The 11,115-nt window shown below is 35.2% G+C and overlaps 1 protein-coding gene across 1 annotated transcript; it reads left to right on the top strand.

Annotated features, from left to right (window-relative positions):
• Positions 1-7,308: 7,308 nt before the first annotated feature.
• On the top strand, positions 7,309-11,109 carry LOC145004594 (serine/threonine/tyrosine-protein kinase HT1-like). Its single transcript, XM_078963545.1, has 12 exons — positions 7,309-7,580; positions 7,675-8,255; positions 8,339-8,379; positions 8,723-8,791; positions 9,168-9,268; positions 9,467-9,545; positions 9,662-9,760; positions 9,876-9,944; positions 10,236-10,285; positions 10,377-10,458; positions 10,611-10,705; positions 10,831-11,109. Exons 1-12 carry the CDS (start codon positions 7,309-7,311, stop codon positions 10,955-10,957), a joined length of 1,665 nt encoding a protein of 554 aa, XP_078819671.1. The 3' UTR covers positions 10,958-11,109.
• Positions 11,110-11,115: the final 6 nt, after the last annotated feature.

The raw sequence follows: 11,115 nt of genomic DNA, 5'->3' as shown, positions 1-11,115 counted from the left end.
ATGTAATAATGCAGAAAAATCCTTATATTCTTAAGGGTACATGCAACATAACAGATCTATGTCATAACATTATAGAAGCAACATACTATTGGACAACGAAACTTATAAACCCTAGATGAAATCGAAATTCACATTAAATGGAGGGTTACATACATTTTGTAGATCCTAATTAAGTTAATCAAAGTCTTCTTGTCTCATTGGAAAACCTAGCTCCAATAGTGTGCGAGCCTTTAATGGTTCACACCCAAAATGCAAGAAACCATAGGATTGAAGGAGAGATGGGAGAGAGGAGGAGAATTTCGTTCTCCTCCTTAAGGTATGTGAGAGTCACAAAAATTAGGTGCCCAAGGATCCTATTTATAGTCTAGGTAACTTATGGACAAAACAAGATTTGAATGATTAAATAATAGATTTAATCTCAATCCAAATCTTTTTCTTATATACCATTAGGTGTGTGTGGCTTCTGGAAACCCTAAGAAATGCTCCAAAACTATCCATACTATGGACCATTCTAGAATTGCATCTTTTGCTCAACTATTGAACAATTATAATTCACCTCTTGCACCTTTAATTAATTCCAATTAATCTCGAATTAATTCCAGATTAGTTCTGATTAATAATTAATGAACTTTCACTTATTTCTAATTAATTTATTATTCATATAATAAATTAACAAATCATTAATTAACAATTTCTAATTAATATATTAATCACATAATATATTAACAAAACATTTTATTTCTCTCTCCTTTGATCAATCCAGGCCATTTCCTAGTTATGAAGGCAACCTAAAAGGAACTTTACTTTTATTCATCAACATTATACTAATTTAGTTAGGACTTTAGACACTTAATCCAACATTTCCCACTTGGATAATTCGCTAACTATAATTATAAGTACCACTCTAAATAAGTAGTAAAGATTGTTTTCCAAAGACACTGCCAAAATCTGATTAGACGTTGGTTGCAAGAGAAGTGATCACCTATCCCTTCATTCTACAAGATAACGTATGGACATAAGACATGGATTAGAATCAATCTCATTGTGCGGGATTTTGTTTCTTGACATTCCCAATTTATGACGACTGAATTCAAACTACTAATTGAACACATCAATTTAGTTTGGGCTCGGCCAAACACTTCAGAGGTCGACAATAAATCATCGAGGGGCATAAAGATATCACTTTTCCTATTAATGCAAAAGAAACGAATAAACTTTGATTATATAATTATCAATTTCACTCACCAAATCATGCATGAAATTACACTATATAACACTCAGTTACAAGATGCGGTGGTGTAAACCAATTCACAACAGATTTGAAAAATACAACTTATATATCTCTCTTTGAAAAATAAAAGATGTTATCGTCTTAGAATTACTCGTGATTGAATCCATGAAGTAATCTCTAAACACGGCTTTAACCATTAATTAAAATCCTTATTTCAAAGTACTCATGAATATTACAGTAATCCCTATGCAATATCCAATCCATATGAACAATCTACAATCAATTCATGACAGTATTAAATCAATACTTACTCTTAAAAGTATGACTAACTGTGGCATTTTGAATAAATTAATATCCAGGAAGTAACACACAATAATAAACTAACTGTCCTATGGCTTCACACTCTTTGAATATAAATAAGTCCCTATTATCTAATCACCATAACAATTACAAATTTATCTATTGTATAAATGTTTGAGGTAATCGACTTAATGACTAAAATGCCAATGCTCTTAACATGCATATCATGTTTTCCTTTGGTTATCACTATTGTGAACGAATCACAAGAAAAATATTCATTTCACAACTATGAATCCATCCTCATCTTTATCTTGGATGTAGTGGAATCCCCTCCTTCTATGCATTGACCTTCTGTGATCTCAAGAATCCTTAGTCAACGTGACTATACTTTCACATAATGTTTTTAATGACAGTTTGTTACTTAAAACAAATCCAATGTCAACTATCAGGCTTTCTAGTCCAAGTATGCTCCTTAGTCATGCACAGTGTAGTGAAATAGTGGCATCCCTGGGCCTGCATGGCTCGGACTGAAGTTAACAGTCGGGATGTTAAATTAGACTTTAATTTAGTATTTTAGTGTGGATATAGTGTATCCCTTGTATGTTACCGCTAGTGTGAGCAATAAAGAACCCCATGACCTTCCCGGTCATACACAGTGTAGTGAAGTAGTGGCATCCCTGGGCCTGCACGGCTCGGACTGAAGTTAACAGTCGGGATGTAATAGTACCTGCCCCGTATAGATCTATACATGTAGTGTTGTCTTCCGGTCGGAAAAACTCTGGGCATAGTATGTAGCGAATAGAGTATCTAGTAGTGAGTTAGTGTGTTATCTTCTGCTTAGTGCCTTTTCTTGTATTATAGTGTGGTAGTCTTTTGTATAGCACGTAGTGTGTTCTCTTACTAATGTATCGTCTCGTAATAGTGTGTATTATAGTGTGTAAAGTGGTAGTGATAGCGAGTAGTAATGGCCTTAACTATACCTATTATAGTTAACTTAGTGTGTATAGTTCTTACCAATTTAGTGGTTTAAACATCGGATGAAATGAAAATGCTCGTATCCGACACTAATATACATGATATATAACTAAGAGATCAACGACAGTCGGAACGATAACAACTACCCTAAGCCCACAATCAAACAAGAACAGGAAATAAGGCGAGCTATCGGTCCTAAGTCCTTCAAGTCTTACTTATATAAATATATTAGTGTGGTTACATTTTATAAGAAAATTTATTTAAGAAAAATCTTGTCGAAAGTGAACATTTAAAAAGTTGTTTATTTATTCAAAATAGTTTTGAAAACGTAAAATCCTTTTATAAGGCGTAGTGGTAAATCACATGTGATTTGAACTACGAATAGTGAATCACATGTGATTAATTTCCATAAACATGTATAATTGACTTGTATCCCCCCCCCCCCTAAAACATATAAAAACAATTGAAAGGTTCATTAAAGGGGTATGAACTCACCTGTAGTGAGTGGTTCTGATGACAAAGTTGGATTTGATGCTAGGTGTCAAGTGGTGACTTGAGTACACACGCGAAGCCTAATTAGGATATAATTAGTGTTATGAACAACTAATTGATGATTTTGGGACCATCATAGGGACTAGTAAACACTTATAATGAAGTGTTATAATCATATATGATTGTATGAGGGTTTATAAGGCTATACAAGAGGGTGTATGGCCAAAATACACACTATATGTGTGTGTGTGGCCAGGTGTGCGGCCTAGTGTGCTGCCGGCACTTGTGTGCGGCCATGTGTGTGTGTGTGTGCGGCTGCACACAAGTGTGTGCGGCCGTACACACCTCTTATGAGTCCAAATGAAGTGTTTGCTCTTCACATTAAGGGGTTTTGAATGTGTGCTGCTCCCTCATGAAGGTGTGCGACCGTTCACCTTCAAGGGTCCATGAATATGATGAACATGATGAGTTCTAAGGCTTGGGATTCAAGTGTTTACCTCTAATAAGCTTGAAGATGTACTAGATCACAAATATAAGGTCTTCAAGGTGTTCTTGGTTCGAGATTTTAGAGAGAGAAAGTAGGGAGAGAGTAAGGAGTATCCAAATGAATGAATGAAGAAGGTACCCAACTATATATATGTTTGAGTGTGAGGCTGGAGGGTGTGTGGTTGGGTGTGCGGCCGCACACATGGGTGTGTGGCCGTTCACACAAAAGTGTGGCCGCACACACCTCTTTTGGTGTGTTTAATTCGATTTCATGATGCAAAACACTTTCCAACACCTCCTAAGACCCATAACTAGACTATATTGTGTCCAAACGCATTCGGAACCACAAGATTTCCAAAAGGGGTGATGAATTCAAGATTTAAAGACAATACGCGGACCAATTACATGGGATGAAAGTTTCGGGTTGTCACAGAGTTTAACCAGCAAGTTCAGAGTAGGCTTCAAACAGTTCAGAGTCGGCAGAAAAGTTATGCCGAAAGACGTCAATCAGCTCTTGAGTTCCAGGTGGGGGATATGGTTTTACTGAAGGTGTCACCTTGGAAGGGTGTCATCCGATTCAGGAAGAGGGGCAAGTTGGGCCCCACGTGTATCGTTCCTTTCAGGGTTTTGGCTTGGGTGAGCCAATTTGCATATCGCTTGGATCTTCCAGATGACCTGAGTCAGATTCATAGCGCGTTCCATGTCTCTCATTTGTGGAAGTGTTTAGTGGATGATTCTGTAGTGGTACCGTTGGAGGATATTCAGGTGGATGAATGTCTGGATTATAATGAGAGGCCAGTGGTAATTCTTGATCGGAAGACGAAAACCTTGAGGAACAAGGTTGTTGGGCTGGTGAAAGTGCAATGGCAGCATTGCAAGGGTTTGGAGTGGACTTGGAAACCGAAAGATGAGACGAGGGAGCACTATCTGAAATTATTTGGAGCAACGGACTTCGAGGATGAAGTATGATTCAAGTGGGAGGGGGGGGGATTGTAGCACTTGATTTGGTATGTCCATATTCAACCCTTTTTATTTTAAAGTATTGCATTTTGGTCCTTGTGGCTAGTATGCCTGGCGTACCATAGGGCACGCTTGGCATACTAGCAATGGACATTGATCTTTCCAGTGATTTTTCTATTTGCAGAAGGCACACTTATCGTATGCAACCCTTGGAGTTTGTCGGGACTGATTAGTAGAAATAGCAAGCACAACAGGAATGGAAGTAGGAATGGAGATTGCTTTAGACATTTTATCCGTATGAGACTTGATACGAGTTTCTTTAACAATAAGCTTATAAAAAAACAGAATCCACTGAGGGAAGTGGGGAACGATGAAGAATTGTTACATATAGGCCTTCAAATTCAGAATGCAATGTCATCAAAAACTGAACCAAACGTTGTTCTTCCCTCCTAGCAATATAAGGCTCAAAATCTGTTAACTCTTTATATTCAGTTGGATCCCAACTGATCCCATAAATCAGACATAGCAACATAAAAATATTGAATACTGATATGATTTTGCTAAAGGGCGCGAATGTCTTTCTCTAACTGATATTGTTTAGCAAAATTGGATTGAGAATACAGTCTCTCCAAATGGTTCCATGCTTCCTTTATTGTGTCATATTTAGCCAACTTCATACCAATAGAATGAGTAAGATAATTGTTAATCCAAATAATGACCTTAGAGTTATCATTCTCTCAAGTATCAACTAACAAATCGAAAATTTCAGCTTCAGGCACTGAAGGTTTGGCTTTAGTCCCAATGACATAGCCCCACATATTCTTCCCATGAAGAAAGCTCTGCATAACATAGCTCCAATAAGTGTAATTCTTTCCATCCAATCGAGTATTGATTGACTGAAGGGAAACATCTTTCCCAGTCATGATGACAATAGAAAAATAACCACAATAATTGACAAACAATCAGATATCAAGAACGACAAACCAGTGGAAGCAACCAATCCAGCAGCAAAAAAATTGAATAGAAAACCCTAGAATTCGAACAGCAACAGCAAACTAACAGCAATGACAAATGAACACTAACAAGCAAACGAACAACAACAGCAAATGGACGTCAAATGCATCTGTTACAGTAAACCCTCAAAAAAATTTGATCTACGCCACAAATGACTGCTACAAAAATTTTCGAACATATCAAACCTCCGCTCTGATACCATGATAATTGAGCCATATGATTATTGAGAGAGAAAAGTTACAAGTGTTCTAGATGAAAAGTACAAAAGTTGAGAACAAGAAAGATGAGAATAAATACTAGCTAAGACACCAAACCCTAATGGGCTAAAGGCTAAAAAGCACATAAACAAGTGGGCAAACTACATATAGGCTAACAACACTAACGCTATAATGTATTGCATATTTGTTGATTCAGTACCTTAACTTATTTTCATGCTTTTTGAGGGAATAAAGTTGTTGTCGACCTGCTTTTTTAATCACTACTATCTACTATAACAGGTTTTAAGTTGATATGGATTCCTTTTCAATTCCAACTCACCAACCAATGGTATGAACACATGGCCAACCTCATCATGGAGAAACTTTTAGCATGGTCAACATTTCCTATTTTGCAAAACCCAACAATCATGCAACGAAAAACAAAGTTATCTGGTTCAGATAGTTCACCAAACAACTTGAGTGCGTCATCCATCTTCAAACTTACTAGACTGGTAATATATGTGGCAAAAATCACATCCAATTTCAGGCCATAACTGAAGCTACTCTGTATCACCTAACAAAGAATTATGCCGATCGTCAACTATATAACTATGAATCATAAACTAGATCATCAAGAGGGAGAGTGGCAGATGCTCAAACATGAAATCCAAGGAGCGGGAAAACTTGTTAAGAAATGTTTGAAAGTAAAGTGGCATATCATAAAGAAGTTGCTACAATTCTTTCAAGTCGAACTTTAAGCATTCCAGAGTTGACACATTGGGGAGGCACTTTAAATGTCAACATTGTAAAGCTGAAAATGGACCGGTTACCTTCGGATTTAATGAAAGATAACTTACTAAGAACAGGTCGGGTCTGTAATCACAATGGTTCTCTATCGTCTTCATTCAGAACAAAATAATCGAGATGTGAAAACATGAAACAAGAAAGGTATGGTTGGTGTGTTCCCAGACTTCCGAGTGGAATTGTAGCATTTAACGAACTGTTGGAGAAGCTGAAGGCTGATGTGCAAAGATGACTTTGGTGAAAATGCTATGCCACGATGAATAGTACTAAGGTGATGAACCAGGTGTTAATGGTGGCTTGATTATGGAGTTATAAGGTGAGTTTAGGGTGGGGAAGAAGAAAAAGTATTGGGTTTATGTTGTTGTACATTCAAAGTTAATATGGGTTAAATGAAAATTGGTCAACACATATCTATGTGGCAAAGGGGTAACTGAGTGACAAAGGGGTAATTGAGTGACCTCTTTATTTTGTGCAAAGTGACTAATTAGAGCCAACAAAAATACTTTTATTCCCTCAAAGTACAAAAATAAATTAAATGAATGAATAGGCAATTTGTTGGGTAATATGTCATTTTCCCTATAAGAAAACAACACATATTCTCCAGGTGTTTGAAACATGACGCTGGAGCATCAACATAGATTTTGTTTTTTATTGGGTTCTTGTTGCTTTCTTCGGAACTGAAATTTTATAAGACAGAAACGACGAATGATGACACGGTTTGTTTGTAGGCGATCTTTGTACAAATTTAAAGGACAAATGTTCTGATCAATAATCAGATAATGAGAATGTCTTTTTGTTCAAAACTTTAGGATTAAATAACAACTCTTGATGCTTGTTTTTTCTGTGAAAATGGAGAACAACATACACAAGAAAATTAGAAGTCCACCCATTGAAGAGCTGACAAAGAGGATTCAAGATCTAGAAGACGCCCATGCTCACCTCAAACAGAAGATGTTCAAGTTCATGATCTCCGGTGACCGGAAAACTTCAAATTCAATATCTTCACGAAAATGGACTCAGCATTCACCTCTCGTCTTAACAGAAACTGATTATTTCAATATCCTACAGTCAATCGATCAGCCAATTCATATAACCAATCTGAAGCGTTGCATAATCTACAGGCAAGTTGTTTACACCTTCATACTATTTGAGGTAGAGGCTGATTGTTGTATGATATTAACCTAAATTTCTCTCCGGCTTTTGAGATTTATGCAGGAACCAAGCTTGGGAAAACTTGTATGGCTATAGTGCTGAGGAAATTCGTGGAAAAGGTTTTCTGGATCTTGTAGTAGAACCAAAGGATCTCCATATAGCTAATGATATCCTACAACAAATGTTAAAGGGTGAATGTTGGACAGGGGAGTTTCCTATTAGAAATAAGAGAGGAGAAAGGTTTGTTATCATCGGTTCCACTAAACCTTTACGTGATGAAAATGGCACGATTATAGGGATTATAAGTGTATCAGCTGCCCCACGTCCATATCAACAAATAAAGCTAAATGCTCCTATCGTAAATGAAACCAATACCTTGTTTTCAAAATCTATATGGAAAGGAAATGAACAAAGAGGTTGTTTTGATCCCTCAACTAGTCGTTGTTGCTGGCATTGGATACACAGTGATCAAGATAAGTATGGTCTGAGAATGAGGGCGAATGTAGAAAATCAACAATGGAAGGTAAACACTAATTGTGTTAGTCGTGATAACAAGGCTTTAAGTACTTGGTCTTTGTTTAATCACAGTTTTGATTGTGAAATCAAGTGGGAGGATTTGAGGATTAGAGAAGTGATTGGTCGAGGTATGTTAATGTTTTACAACACTTTCACGTCTTTTTTTTCTGCAAGTTTTTGATGTTTTACGTTTAAACGTACATTGTGGTAGGTTCATGTGGGATTCGATATCATGCAGTGTGGCAAGGATCTGTATGTTTCCATCTCTCCCTTGTTAATATATTTGATGTTAAAATTGTAGGTGTATCTCATGTAAGTTGATTAAACTCGAGCATGAATTATTAATATCACAGCCAATTCAACACTAGTTTCGGAACTAATTATGTCATCGTGTAACAAGAATTATAATTACTTGAATCATCAAAGATTCAAGTAACATCTCACGTAAATTGAAGGACCAATTATGTCATCATGGCTTACTATGTCATATAAATTATAATTATATCCCTAACAAATTAAATACATATGTGGTTTTACAATTACAGCCACATTATTGTACGTATATTCTAATAATGTATTTGTTCGTGTTATGCAGGATGTTGCTCTAAAGTTATTTTCCAAGGAGGCACACTCACATGATTTTGTAGTATCATTTATGCATGAGGTATTTTATATCTTGAAAAAGTTATATCATTTTCAGCCCTGCCTCCCAGAAAAAAAAAAATTATAATAAATTTGTAACTTTTGCACAATCTTTATAGATTTTCTTGATCCACAACTATTCATGCATATCGGTTTTCTCCTTTTCAAGTTATCTTTCATTCCAAATACATCACTTTGAGAGTCGATATCTCTCTCATCTTAACTTTGATATGTTCTTGTAGTATATTGTTACTAAAGCTCTTTCCAAGAAGAAAGCAACCCCATTAAAATATAATACAAATAAATAACAAATATCCAGATTTACACATGTCCAAAGTCGGTGAAAATCATATTTTTGTAGTCATGTTTTTCTAACAGTTTTTTCTTACAATTTGAAGGCATCTCTTATGAAAAGGCTTCGGCATCCAAATATTTTGCTCTTCATGGGTACAGTAGCATCACCTCAGCACATATGCATTGTAACCGAGTTTCTTCGCCGGTTAGTATCCGTTTTCCCCCTTCTCAAATACTTTCAATCATGTATATATGTTTGTGTATGAGAAGACAATATTGTAGATTTATTTCACACAACTAATGTTGGAATCTTATATATTTTATCTTGTCTAGTGCACATGCCTTTAATCTTATGCATACATATGACTTTGATGATTTTTATGTTCTTATAACTTTTGTGAAGTGGAAATTTGTTCAAGTTACTTCACCGAAAAAGAGCTAGATTGGATTGGAGACGCCGAATCCGTATGGCCATTGATATTGTAATCAATGTTTTCTCTCTAGCTACTTTATCAATAAAAACTTTCGCGTTTCAAGAAAAAAACATTCCATTAAATATATTGATATTATCTTCATCATTATATACTTTTTTATATAGGCACGAGGAATTAATTATCTTCATCATTGCCTCCCTCCCATCATCCACCGTGATCTGAATTCTTCAAAACTTCTTGTGGATAAGGATTGGACAGTTAAGGTGACACTTCGTTCGATTTAACTACCATATTTGTGTTCATATTCCGTCTGATGTTGTGCATTTTCTTCTCTTTTTTCACAAATAAAATGATCTTGTGTCACTTACAATTGAATAGGTTGGCGACTTTGGTCTATGTTGTACAAAGCATGAAACTTATAAGACCATAAAGGAAAGGATTGGAATGGTACTACATATATATATATATATATATATATATATATATATATATATATATATATATATATATATATATATATATATATATATATATATATATATATATATATATATATATATATATATATATATATATATATATATATATATATATCCTTCTTGATTAATACTTTTATTCCACTATAACTGATCAAAAGGAAAATGATCAAAACTGGTTATGTTTTATCTTCTGTGGGCCCATATATATAATTATTTCATGAGTTGACGATCTTTTGTCTTTCTTTCTTGTTAGCCTCAGCCTCAGTGGATGGCACCCGAAGTTCTTCGAAATGAGGAAGCAGATGAAAGGTAAATCTACTTGTTTGCATCCCTAACGATTGATCTATAAATCTATGATCAGTTTTTATATATTTTTAAAAATGTTTGTGGCTTTGTGTAGGTCAGATATATATACCTATGGTGTTGTACTATGTGAAATTACCACAGAGAAGATCCCTTGGGATGATCTCAACTCAATACAGGTTTTCTTCTTTCTAACATCATGTAAATGTGGAACCCATGATCACATCATATAAATTAATGAATACATTAAAAGATAAAACATTAAAGTTTGAACTAAATTGAGAGGATTTGTTTGTATACTAATAACAGTGTGTATATATATTATATTCAGGTGATGGAAGCTGTAGGAGTCATGAATCGAGGGTTAGATATTCCAAAAGATGTGGATCCACAATGGGCTTCTCTTATTCAAAGATGTTTGTGGAGGTTCATTCTTCATAATCAATTAAAATACCTTCGTTATTTAATAACAAATCCTTTAAGTTTTAAGATAATTCGTTTGAAAAAAAAAAAAAACAACAAGTTTCTTGTTTTCTTTTTTTCCTTCTTAGTGAACCACAGTTGAGGCCAACATTCAAAGAGATTCTAGAAGAGCTACACCAGTTGGACATTCGGTTCAAGTTCATGCCACCACTAAATGAGGACTCAAAGAGCAGTAAGGAATTGAAAATTATGTAAAACAGATGCATGATCTTGTTCTTTTTAGTTTTGAACTTCAAGGATTTCACTTGTGTTGAAACTTAGTTAATCTATGAATGTGGAAAATTATGTAAAACAGATGCATGACCTTGTTCTTTTTAGTTTTGTCATCAACGAGAATGATGACAAAAGATGGC

The sequence above is a fragment of the Lactuca saligna genome, chromosome 1 (assembly GCF_052625555.1).
Source record: "Lactuca saligna cultivar CGN05327 chromosome 1, ASM5262555v1, whole genome shotgun sequence".
Lineage (NCBI taxonomy): Eukaryota > Viridiplantae > Streptophyta > Magnoliopsida > Asterales > Asteraceae > Lactuca > Lactuca saligna.
The sequence above is the reverse complement of the archived record's forward strand: the minus strand, read 5'-3'. Positions and strand labels throughout refer to the sequence as shown.